Source organism: Moschus berezovskii, chromosome 24 (genome assembly GCF_049115385.1).
Source record: "Moschus berezovskii isolate FMDL1 chromosome 24, NW_MosBer_1.0, whole genome shotgun sequence".
Taxonomy (NCBI): Eukaryota; Metazoa; Chordata; class Mammalia; order Artiodactyla; family Moschidae; genus Moschus; species Moschus berezovskii.
The window spans coordinates 50,841,355-50,854,734 of NC_142483.1; the positions used below are offsets into that span (position 1 = coordinate 50,841,355).

Sequence of the window (13,380 nt, forward strand, 5' to 3'; positions counted from 1 at the left end):
CCAGGGGATCTTCCTGACCCAGGGATCGAACCCAAGTCTCCTGCATTGCAGTTGGACTCTTAACTATCTAGGCCACCAGGAAAGCTCCATTGGAGGAGAATGTATGAGAATATCTCTGACTTTGAGGTCAAGAAAGTCTTCAACAAAACTCAAAGCTCGCAAACTTCGGGGGAGATACTGATGGATTTGATTACAGTTGACAACACCGATGTGACCTACATGGGCCCACTTATACACAGATTCTTTTTTTCAGTAATAAATACGACAGTGCTACATGGTCTGCAGCTGGTTGAATTCCTGCTGCGGAACTGAGGACACAGAGGAACCTCAGATACGGAGGGATAAGTATAAATTACACGTGGATTTTCAGCTGTGTGGAGGGTCAGAGCAACACCCACACTGTTTAAGGGTCAACTGTACATCTAAACCGTTCAACTAAGGGCTTGTGAAACGAAGCTAACAGAGAGAATGGAAACATTATATCTAGACGAGCACTGTCAGAGGGAGTCTTCTGTGAAGATGGAAATGTTCTACATCTGTATATCCATCTATCTGTCCAATTTTGTATCCACTTGACACATGTGGAGGCTTCCCTGGTGGCTCAGACGGTAAAGAATCTGCCTGCAATGGAGGAGACCTGGGTTTGATTCCTGGGTTGGGAAGATCCCCTGGAGAAGGGAATGGCTGCTCACTCCAGTATTCTTGCCTGGAGAGCTCCATGGACAGAGGGGGCTACAGTCCAGGGGGTCGCAAAGAGTCAGACACGACTAAGCGACTAAGCACACAGACACACGTGAACAGTGGGCACAGGGAATGTGTGGACAGTGCAAACAAGGGACTGGATTTTTAAGCTGCATTTAGTTAATTTTAATATAAATTGCCACATGTGGCCACTGGTTACTATACAAGAGTAGGCAGGTCTAGAACATAAGATAGATTCCTGCCAACATAAGAAAAGACGTTCGAGAAAACGAGACAAAGGGCATGAACTGGCAATTTGCAGTGGGGGAAACTTGAGTCCCATTGACTTGGCTCTCCCAACATTTCTTGGACTGGACAGGACTTCTCAGCACCTGCACCACCAGGGAGGCAATCCAAGCTGCAACATCTGAGCCTAAGCCACTACTCGACCCTCCTAACTAGTCTTTCTGCTTCTACTCTCACTGCCTACTGAGCTCTCCATGGAGTATTCCAATAAGTTGTTTCACATCATTCCTCCAATCAGTACTTTCACCGGCTCCCCCTCATGCCCAAACAAACCCAGTCCCTACCATGGACCAGCAACCTACTCCAGTATTCTTGCCTGGAGGATCCCATGGACAGAGGAGCCTGGTGGGCTTACAGTCCACAGGGTCGCATGGAGTCAGACACGACTGAAGTGACTTAGCAAGCATTCATACCATGGACTGGGGATTCCCATGTGGTGCCAATGCAGGACCCGAAAGAGACGCAGCTTGATCCCTGGGTTGGAGAGGTCCCCCTGGAGCAGGAAGTGGCAACCCACTCCAGTATTCTTGCCTGCGAAAGTCCATGCACAGAGAAGCCTCAAGGGCTACAGTCCCCGGAAGCGACTGAGCACATCATGAACCACGAGATCCTGATTTGTTCTAGCCATCCTCTCTGGCTCATTTTACCATTTTGACCCCACTCCCTCTGCTCTGGTCAAACTGGCTTCCTTGCTGTTTTTCAAACTCGACCACACTCTCCCACCGTGGGGGCTTTGGCCTGCAATGCCCTCCAGCTATCGTGATCTCTGTGCAAAAGTCAGCTCCCTGACCCTGCCTCCATCTCAAACAGCAGCACCGTGAGACTTCTCTGGGGGTTCAATGGTTGTGCAAGTGGGGAGGGGGACGGGTCCTATCCCTGGTTGGGGAGCCAAGACCCCACATGCCTCAAAGCCAAAAAACCCAAACATAAAACAGAAATGATGGAACAAATCAATAAAGATTTTAAAAGTGGTCCACATTTTTAAAAAAATTCTTTAAAAAAAACAACAACAACCAACGCTTGACATCCTTTGTCCCCTCTGCCAGCCCTCATCCCTGCAGACATCTTCCGTACCGCTGGCTCTGCCATCTCCCTCCCATGCTAGAAAGGAGAACTACAGAGGCAGAGGCCCCTGCTCTGCTGCCTGCTGGTCGCCAAGCACCCACAGTACCGGGCACACCCCCGGGTGGGAGCAGGGGCCCTACTTATTTGTTGAATATTTCATTTCCTAACTCGACTGGCTGCATCTGAGTCCAAAGAGAAAACAGAATTAAAATGGGACCAAAAAATGCAATATGCCAAACCCTCTAATAAACCTCAGCTGGGTTTTGTTTAACAAGAGAAGCGACACAAAATGCCAAAATATGAACAAGATTCAGGTGTGCATTTCTGCTACATCCAGAGACCTCACAGACCAGGGAACTCCCAGACCCATCTTAAATCATCTCCATAATCATAACCACTAGCCACCTTTTCCTCTCCTCAACAAGGCTGACCACTCAGAAGGAAACCCCTGCGGTGAACGCCTTAGGCGCAAGTGTGCACCCAACTGGAGCAAGAGGGAGAAGGACTGTTTTAAGTAGGCCCCCAAGTGGGTCTCTGGGCTCCACCGCCCAGAGCAAGGGCCCTGAGCAGTTTCCAGGGAAACCGTGTTGCTCTTTGGAGATGCAGCAAACAGGCAAAGCAGAGGAATCCCGAAAAGGAAACCTCCTGCTCCCATAGCCCTCCTCACACACCCTCTCCCCAGATCAGCACCTGTTTAGGGGCAGGGAACAGAAAGGCCCTTTGGCCTAGGGATTTTGCAAAAGATGGTCAATTTGTATCATGTTGGCTAGTTTGCTGGATGACCACAAGAGGTCTGATGCTGGCTGAGGGTTGAACAAACTTCCTTCCAGGGAGAGGCCTGAGCAAAGAAAGGGACCAGACTCTTCCCCACATGGGGCTCAGAGATGCTGGAATGTGCTAGGGAGAGAAGGCAGAAGGAGGTGGCCCCAGTGGTCAATGGAGACATGAGGAAGGCTGGAAGGCGTGTCTCCAGGAACAGGGTGGCCTCCACATCTTGAAGGGACTGGGATCGTAGAAAGGGACACGAGCTAGACATCTGCCCTCCTGGACCCCATCTCACTTCCAGAGGCAGAGCTAGGCAGCCTCGGGGAGGCAAGATGCGCAGACAAGGATGGGGTCTCTGGCTCAGCAGCACGGGCGCTGCCAGGCAACAGGGAAAAGCGACACATTCAGGTCTGTCCCTTGCAGCTGCCACCGCTTAGGGCCCAAGGGGGTGCCTTAAGAGATTGGAGGCTGGGAGACAAAAGGTAGATGGAGAGTCTGGAAACCATCTAGTTCCTGGAACCTTACTATCCAAACTTCTACCCACATTGAAATCCCCGTTCCATCCCCCTTCTCCCACATCCTAACAAGTCACATCCCAGAATACACACGGGGCGAGGCAGGTAGTCGTGGAAGGGGCGAGGGTCCTACCTTTTCTGACACTGACTGGGGGCCACACTTCAAACTTCCCAGGAGGTACCATCCCCACCCTGCCCAAAGCCTTGGTTCAGGAGTTCCTCCAGTTCACATACGGACACGGATACTCTGCTCCCTACTGGAGGGTCATAATGCTCAATGCAGGCAGAAATACAGCACCCATGGTAAGGACCAGATGGCTTCACATCCAGCCCACCACAATGGCTACAGTAAAATGAACTGCTTCGTATTATTTACAGTAGCCAAGATATGGAAGCGACCTAAGTGTCCATCCACAGATGATTGAAAAAGATATGAAGATATGGTACATACACACAATGGAATACTATTCAACCATAAAAAAGAAACAAATTCTGCCACTGGCAGAAAACATGCATGAACTTGGGGACATTATGTTAAGTGAAAAAAAGTCAGAAAAATTCTGTATGATATTACTTACGTGTGGAATCTAAAAAAATACAACCAACCAGTGAATAAAACATAAAAGAAGACTGACAGATATGGTCAAGAAAGGAGTGGTTACCAGTTTGGGGGGAGGGGCAAGAGAGAAGCAGAGTGTTAAGAGGCATAAAGTATTAGGTATAAAATAAGTCACAGGCTATTTTGTACAGTATGGGGAATATAGCTAGTACTTTATAATGACTATAAATAGAGTATAACCTTTAAAAACTGTGAATCACTACACTATGCACCGTATCATAATATTACTGTACTGCAGCTGTACTCCAATAACAAATTTTTAAATTTTAAATGAACTGCTTCATGTACAGGATTTGACTAGTTAATAATATTGTATATTTGAAAGCTGATGACAGAGTAGCTCTTTTAAAAATTTTATCTTTTTATTGTAATATAATTTATTTATAATATTATATTAGTCTCAGGTATACATACCTGAATTTGATATTTTTACAGATTACACACCATACAAAGCTGTTAGAAAATACTGGCTATATTCCCTGTGCTGTACATTATATCTTATAACTTACTTATTCTATACCTGGTAGTTTGTACCTCTTAATCCTCTCCACCTATCTTGCCACTCCTCTCTAGTAACCACAGGTTTGTTCTCTATATCTGCGATTCTGTTCCTGTTTCGTTATATTTGTTCGTTTGTTTTTTCAGCTCCCACACACAAATGAAGGTGATCTGAGATTTTCTTAACAAAAACAGACTGTCACTGCGTGTGGTGACGGACATTAACTAAACTTACTGCCATGATCATTGTGTAATGTATCTTTGTGTTGAATCATTACTGTTGTACAATTAAAATCAATTATATCTCAATAAAAAGGAGGTCAGATGAATCACTAAGAAAATCAGCATCATGTCAGAGCAATGCCAAATGGCCATAAAAATCCCTAAGTGCCTACTCTCCCCCCGGGAGTTCATCTCATTCCAGACAACAGCAGTCTGTGCTGTGCGTGATGACCATGCTGACAGTCCTGTGTCCTAGAACCACCAGGTCTCTGCACTGGCGCTTCTAGAATGACGGACATGTTCCATCATAGCACGCAATGAAACATGGCTTGTGAGACTCTGGAACTGAATTTTTGACTTTATTACACTTTAATTAACTTAAATGTTTCATTAGGTAGTCACTTGTGGCTAGCAGCTGCCAGACTGGTCCCTGCAGACCGAGAGTAAGTGCTGGGACACGGAGAAACCACCATATATGAGCCAGACCGTCCACCCAGGCTGACTCCAGACTGAACACAGAGAGAGAAGGCAGGGCTATTTGAAAACCCATTTTCCCTCATGTGAACATTTGTCCCCCCTGTGGTTGAAAACGGGTCACAAACGTTCGTAGAGACATGGACACACAAACACACACGGGCACAGTCCTTGGAACCATCCAAATCTTTGCGCAAATGGAGAAAGGGCCACCCACTGTCAACACGGCCAACCTCTCTCTGGGGAGAACAGGAGCCCTCCCTGATACAGGAGGAGAGAGGCTGGGGCATTCCCTCCAATGGCTGGCCCAGTGGAGTGCGTACCTTTCCCAGCCGCTCGCACAGCTGGGCACACAGTTGGAACTCCTTGGCGTAGCTCAGACACTTAAGGGACAGCTTTGGCTCCTTGCACTCCAAATAGGTCTTAGCCAGCTCCAAATACTCCACCTGCTTTTCCCTGGGAGGGGGAAACAGAACAGAGTTTCATGGGCTATGACACCAATAAACTGAACTGGCGGCTCCCATCAGAGCAAACCTGAAAGGACCCCTGAGACTCTTTGTTTTAAAAACTTATTTTTAATTGAAGGATAATTGCTTTACAATGTTGGTAAATTGATCAACATGAATTAGCCACAGGTAAGCGTATATCTCTTCCCTCTTGCGCTTCCCTCCCATGCCCGACCTTTCCCCATCACTTTAGGTTACAGAGCCCCAGTTTGAGTTCCCTGAGTCATACAGCAAATTTCCATTGGCTATCTGTTTTACACATGGTAGTGTGTATGTTTCCACGCAACTCTCTCCATCTGGCCCACTCCTTCCTCCCCCTGCCCTTGTCTGTAAGTCTTTAGTTCCCTATGTCTGCATGTCTATTCTGGCCCTGCAAATAGGTTCATCAGTACCATCTTTCTAGATTCTGTATATAGGTGTTAATGTATGATATTTGCTTTTCTCTTTCTGACTTACTTCCCTCTCTATAACAGGCTCTAGGTTCATCCACCTCATTAGGGCTTCCCTCATAGCTCAGTTGGTAAAAAATCTGCCTGCAGTGCAGGAGACCCCTGTTTGATTCCTGGGTCAGGAAGACCCCCGGAAGAAGAGAAAGGCTATCCACTCCAGTATTCTTGGGCTTCCCTTATGGCTCAGCCAACAAAGAATCTGCCTGTAATGCGGGAGACCTGGGTTCAATCTCTGGGTTGGGAAGATTCCCTGGAGAAGGGAAAGGCTACCCACTCCAGTATTCTGGCCTGGAGAATTCCATGGACTGTATATCCATGGGGTTGCAATGAGTCGCACACAACTGAGAAACTTTCACTTTTCATCAACCTCATTAGAACTGACTCAAATGCATTCCTTTTTATGGCTGAGTACTATCCAGTATATATGTACCACAGCTTCTTTATCCATTCACCTTTGATGAACATCTAGGGACCATTGTTAAAGTCTTTATTGAATGTGTTACAGTATTGCTTCTGTTTTATGTTTTGGTTTTTGGCCTCAAGGCATGTGGGATCAGACCTGTACAACCTGCATTGGAAGGCAGAGTCTTAACCACTGGACCGCCAGGGAAGTCCCCCCTTCCCCCCAGGACTCTTACTTGAGGCTGACTTTCTTGGATTTCATGTTCAGGGCGGTGTTGTGGGCCAGAGCCAGCTTCTCCTTCTGGAGCGCCCCTCCCTTTTGGTAACATTTGGCAGCAACCTGGAATAGACCAAAGGTTTCTATTCCCAGCAAGGTCATGGAGAGGACGCAGGAACAAGAGTTAAAGCATGTGCTGTTCCATGTTGGCACAGACAAAGCACTGGGTCTCACTGCAGCCGAATTCAAGAGGAGGGGCAGGAAGATGCTGAGATGTTGACGAAAACAGCCACAGAAGACAAAGGCCAACAGTTAGCGGCTAACACTTCAGACTCAAAGCTTCTTTCTGGAATCAGCCAGAAGCCATGGAAAAGGCACTTCAGACATGTTTTTACAGGACACCATAACAACACTCTCATCTAATCCTCAATAGCCATATAGGAGATGTTTCATCCTTCTCACTGTATTTGATAGCACCCTCAGATCAAGGACATGAGCAAACTGGCCCAAGGTCACCCAGCGGCTTTTCTGGGCTCAACACAGGTCCCCTCTAGTCAGTAACAACCCAGGCTAGTGGGCAGGGTTGGTGGAGCCTGCCCTTCTGCGGTAGAAATGGGACAGAGGTGGTGTCTCAACACACATCCCAGAAGACGACCAGAACTTTGTCACATGCAGACCCGTGTGGAGCAAACACAAAGCGGCAGATCTCTGTCCCAGGGGAGTCAGCCTGTGTCCTGCGAGCAGAAAGCTGCTGACATCATGCCTCCAAGGCAGAAGTTCATCTTCTGCCCAGCATGTAGAGATCAGGTCTCAGGGTGGGCAAGGGAAGGATTAAGTGGAACTTACTCATGTCATGGAGAGGGCGTCATCTCTCCCCCTACCCCCCCACCACCGCACCAGATTCTCTGTTCCAGACTCCCCAGTCCTGTGGGCCTCCTTTCATTCCTGATCCATGACATGCTCTTTTCTGCTACAGGGCCTTTGCACACATTCTTCCCTCTAATCAAAATGCTCTTCCATCCCTCCTCTGACTCGTTAACTTCATTTATCCTATAAGGCTCCCCTCAAAGCAGCCTTCCCTGGCTTCTCCATCCACGACAGGTGGTTCTGAAGGCAGCTGGTCATTCATCTATGACACAGGCGACAGCCAGCACCGTGCTCTCTTCTGGACGTCTGTCATGCCTACCGTCACATCCCCCCGACCTAAACACAATGCAGGGCTCACTGCTCGACAGGAATATGCTGGGTGAATGACTCTCAAGGGGTTTCCATTTGTACGGTGGTTCTGGGACATTCACTGACACGCAGCCAAAATCAGTACGCCTCCTGAGTCCCAAAGTTCTTGTGCAGAGTCAAAATAAACTCAGGTGAGGAGGAGGCTCTTTATAACAGTCTCATCCACGCCGCTCCCCTCGAAAGATTTTAGAGGCAAACATTCAAAAGGTATTTTCAAAGGGATAAAGAATTGGAAATCCATGGGCAACATGTATAACACCAGCTGTGTTCTGCAGGGAGTAAGGGAAAGAGTGAACACAGTTTTCCTATTTTATACCCAGTACCCACTGCTCACACAGTCCCTCCATATCCCCTCTCTGAAAAAAAAAAGTCTTGGTTTTATAACAACAGCCAGGTTTTATAACAACAGCCAATGTTCCTTGCCAATTACAAGAAGGATGGGCAGTGAATACAGCTGAGGGCTCAGTCAACTTCTGCAGCTGCAGGTTTATGGAAATCCTATCCTGACACAGCCAAACACACAACAGTGCAACCTGCCTTCTCCTCTCTCACACCTGAGGGCAGGGGTGACCACACGCTTTCACCCTTCCCATCCCCCTTATGGAGAAGCTCTATAGCTTCTCCCATGGGGAGTGCAGCCTGTTCCCCGCCCCTCCCGATAGAAGGAATCCTCAGCAGGCAGAGGCCGGGACCCTCCCTCTTCCTGTAATCACCTGCTGGCACTTGGTCAAAATGAAACGCTGTCCTGACTGTACAAGCGGAGAAGGAGGACAGGGAGCTTCCTGCACGATGGGTGACCTGATGTTACAGAAGTGAGAGCAGTATGAGCAACATGACCCGTGACCCTCCCCATCCCGGTGACAAATGCAGTGATGAGAGACCGGCTGGTGAGGCCCGATGAGGCCCCAGGACACGCAGACTCACCACTTACCTTCCAGCACTGGTGTTTAGCGTAGTAATCTCCTTGTGCGATCCACTCCCCGGGGGTCGAGGTCTTAACAAACATGCTATCATCAAGGTCTAAAAGGAAAGAGAAAGGTGGGTTTGCCTTTCTGCAGATTCCTTCACTGAAACCTGCTGTTAAGGGCTCTATTTTGTCGTGACAAATCTCAAGCATTGAAGTCCTAAACTTTGTCACTTGGAATTTGACTATATTTGGAGACAGAGTCTTTAAAGAGGTGGTTAAGGTAAAATGAGGTCATGAGGGCAGGCACTGATTCAGTCTGATGGGCATCCTTATAAGAAAAAGGGCAGGCTTCCCAGGTGGCACAGCGGTAAAGAATCTGCCTGCAATACAGGAGACATAAGAGGCACAGGTTCTATCCCTGGGTCAGAAAGATCCCCTGGAGAAGCAAATGGCAATCCACTCCAGTATTCTTGCCTGGAGAATCTCATGGACAGAGGAGCCTGGCATGCTACAGTCCAATCAGCTCAGTTCAGTCACTTTGTTATGTCTGACTCTGCAACCCCATGGTCTGCAGCACGCCAGGCTTCCCTGTCCATCACCAACTCCCGAAGCTGCTCAAACTCATGTCCATCCAGTCGGAGATATCATCCAACAATCTCACCCTCTGTCGTCCCCTTCTCCTCCCACCTTCAATCTTTCCTAGTATCAGGGTCTTTTCCAATGAGTCAGTTCTTCGCATCAGGTGGCCAAAGGATTGGAGTTTCAGCATCAGTCCTTCCAATGGATATTCAGGACTGATTTCCTTTAGTATTGCCTGGTTTGATCTCCTTGCAGTCCAAGGGACTCTCAAGAGTCTTCTCCAATACCACAGTTCAAAAGCATCAGTTCTTCAGTTCTCAGCTTTCTTTATGGTCCAAATCTCAGATCTATACATGACTACTGGAAAAACCATAGCTTTGACTGGATGGACCTTTGTCAGCAAAGTAGTGTCTCTGCTTTTGAATATGCTGTCTACGTTGGTCATAGTTTTTCTTCCAAGGAGCAAGTGTCTTTTAATTTCATGGCTGCAGTCAAGCTGCAGCCCAAGAAAATAAAGGCTACAGTCCACAGGGTGGCAAACTGAAGTGTGACATGGAACCCACCCAAGTGACCAAGCATAAGAAGGCATCCTTATAGAAACTTCCTTGGCAATCTAGTGGTGAAGACTCTGAGCTCCCACTGCAGTGGGCGTGGGTCTGATCCCTGGTCGGGGAACTAAGATCCTGCATGCCGAGTGGTGTGGCCAAAAAAATAGGAAAGAGAGATTAACACATACAAAGAGACACCAGGAGCTGACACAGAGGTAAGACAGTACACAGCCAAGAAGAGAGGCCTCAGAAGAAACCAACTCACTAACAGCTTGATTGATCTTAGACTTCTAGCCTCCAGAACTGAGGCAATAATTTCTGCTGTGTAAGCCACCCAGTCTGTGGTGCTTTGTTGGGAACAGCTGGAACAGATGAACACCTGTGCTGTCTGTCTAGCAGTCATGTAACATAGCGTTTAGCCTACCAAGCCAGGTCATGGTGGGTTTTGGGAGAAGGAGGTAAGGGTGAGAATGGATACCCTTTGTTTTTTGAGCTGTGTTACCTTCCTTTCCTATGGCCATGACTTAGAAGACAGTAATTTCTAATTCCTCCTTGAGAACCCAAAGCCACATTGCTCTTGGCCAACTCCCATGCTGGGCTTTAGCAAGGGAAAAGGTGATGGGATGGGACAGTATTTCCAAATGTGCATTTTGCCCTCATCACAGGAAGCAACCTGACACATTCTTTTCTTTTTCCTGGCCATGCACCTTGTGGGATCTTAATTCCCTGACCAGGGATTGAACCTGTCCTAACCACAGGACCACCCAGGGATTCCCACAGTCTGACACCTTCCTGTTGGTGGATACAGACTACTGCAACCACCTCATGTGGGTCCCGTCTATGAGCCTCAGCAGCTGGTGGTGACTGAACTGGCCCTCCCCTTCTGAGGACCCCTGAGCATTGGGAGCCAGGGATCAACACTCCCTGGGGGTTCCGAGCCACAGCTTCTTGAAACACATGAAAGGCTGACTATCCGGCAAATGCTGAAGCCAAATCTGAGTTGGAAAGATCTGAGACTCCGGGGCAATGGATGTCAGCCAAAGGAGCCAGGCAGACAGATCAGCTTTGTCTAGAAGGTGCACAAGCCCGTGCTAATCCTTGCAGCCTGACCCTCCCTGGTGCCATGCACTGTGTGCCAAGCTGACTTTGCAGCATCCAGCTGTGACACCATGTGCCCTGTGAGTGCCCAGGTGACATCTTATTCCTGCAGCAAAGCTCTGCAGTATCTCTGCATCTGGCCGGTGACCTCTGCCGGTGTGCAGTGAAGAAGCCCCCCAACTGCAAGGTCACCACACTCTTCCCCAGTTCCCCGCATGGTAGAAACAGATGTCCTCAAAGACTTTACCACGTGCAGCTCACAACTCACAATGAAGGCTGGATTTCTTGTATTCTTCATGCAGCCAAGAGATAAATAGCAATCCTTTTGCATTCTGAATTTTTTAAATTAAAAAAAAAATTGCTATCTTTGAAATAAATAACCAGTAAGGACCTGTTTTAAATCACAGGGAACTGTATTATTATACAACGACCTAAATGGAAAAAAGAAGTTGAAAAAGAATAGATACATGTATATGTATAACAGAATCACTTTGCTATACACCTGAAACTAACATAACACTGTTAATCACCTATACTCCAATATAAAATAAAAGAATTTTAAAAACGGCCTATCTTGATGATCTCTTATAATGGGTGCCAGATTGTGAGAATAAAAGAACTATGAGCTGCCGGAAAGAATAAAAACCACCATGGTAGGCCAACCAACTCATTTTGCTTTTATTAATAGTTGAGGAAGTGGAGGCCAAGGAGAGAAAGTGGGAGCTGAATTAAACCCTGCGGCTGCACAGGTGGAGTTTTAATGAGAAGGCAGCTTAACCTCAAATCTTTGACTTTTCCCTTTACAGCACCACGGTCAGGTCCCAGAAACAGAGCATCTAACCCCAGTCTCCGACTGAGCCTTTGGCTGGAACGAGAAACAGTCTCCATAAAACTGGCTTACTGGCTTATTGTGGAGCCTGGGACTTTCCTCCCCTCTTTGGAGGAATTCACCCTGGCTTGGAGGAGACAGCCTCCCCCCAAAGAAAGAGAACAGTTTTCTTCTTCATGAGAGTTGATTATTTTTCTCCTAGTTATCCCATCAGGAGAACTTCATTCCATTTTTTAATTAGCTAGCTTTTGTAAATTATGAAAACAATACATGATAATGTTGGTCTAAAAAAAAAACCAAAACACTGCCAACAGCACAGAAAGGTTTAATGGTAAACAGTTAAAGAGGTCCATATCTAGTTAACAACCTCACACCCACCAGTCCAACAGCAGAGGAACCACTGGAAACAGTTTCACCTTCAAGGACACTTAAGTCCTATCTGGTTTCTTATAATTACCAGTGGGGCTGCAATGAGCACTCTGGTGCCTATATTGTTATCTTGGAGATTTCATACAAGAGTATCTCTGGATGGATCCCTAGAAGTGGAATTACTGGGTTAAAAGGTACGTGCTTTCTTTAACAGATATTGCCAATCAGCTGCCCCAAAGTCCACAGAAATTTGTCTTCTTCCAATAAAGCCTATGTTCTCTAACCTTTGCCCATAACTCTCACCTTTAAAGGACAAATAAAAGTTCTTCCTGAAGGAGTAAGCCCTCCCAATCTCATCACAACACCACTTTCCCACGCACTTTAGCAATAAACAGGAACACTCATTTCTCAGACGAATATGGAAAAAAAGTGCTTTCCAAAAACTATACCCTTTACACCCGGCCACAGAGCAGGTGAAGAGTAACAGGCTCTCTCGCCAATAGCCAGAATATGTTGAGTGCTCACCTTTGTTTTCATCCGTTTTCACAACTTCGACAAATTTCCTCTTCATGAAATATTTGAACGCAGGAGCCCGCTTCTCTGGGTTTTCATCAAAGATCCAGAGGTTGACCCGAGCCCGGGTGATGGCCGTGTACAGCTGCTTCAGCTCCCCGTTGAGGAGCTAAAGACAAGATCGATGCAAAGACGTGAGTCTTCAGGCTACAGTACAAGGTGTCTCACTTCAATGGGCTTACTCCCATTTTGGAGAAATATTCAAATAGTGAGTTTCACAAAGTACAGCTCAGACTTGAGCCCATGTGGGGAACTCCCCGAGGCCACAGGACGGGGAAGTTCTAGCAAGGGGTACCCATAGCACTGGCCCACCCTTGCGCCTGCTATGCTTGTCCATTTTGAAATAATTACAGATTCATAAGAAGTTACAAAGATACTACAGAGAGGTCCCATGCATTTTTCACTCTGTTTAGCCCAATGCTCACATCCTACCCAATAACTGTAACTTACTTTTTAAAATGTTTTTTCTTTATTTATTTGACTGCGCTGGGTGTTTGTTGTAGCATGTGGTACCTTTAGTTG

The 13,380-nt window shown here is 47.1% G+C and overlaps 1 protein-coding gene across 3 annotated transcripts in view; it reads right to left on the reverse strand.

Annotated features, from left to right (window-relative positions):
• Positions 1-13,380, reverse strand: part of TRANK1 (tetratricopeptide repeat and ankyrin repeat containing 1) — a 99,334-nt gene that overhangs the window by 10,409 nt on the left and 75,545 nt on the right. For all 3 annotated transcript variants that reach the window (XM_088831787.1, XM_055414664.2, XM_088831786.1), the window contains 4 exons: positions 12,811-12,967; positions 8,887-8,975; positions 6,739-6,842; positions 5,469-5,601 (listed from right to left, as the gene is read on the reverse strand). In XM_088831787.1, the coding sequence (XP_088687913.1) occupies positions 5,469-5,601; positions 6,739-6,842; positions 8,887-8,975; positions 12,811-12,967 (483 nt within the window). The remainder of the gene's footprint in view (positions 1-5,468; positions 5,602-6,738; positions 6,843-8,886; positions 8,976-12,810; positions 12,968-13,380) is intronic.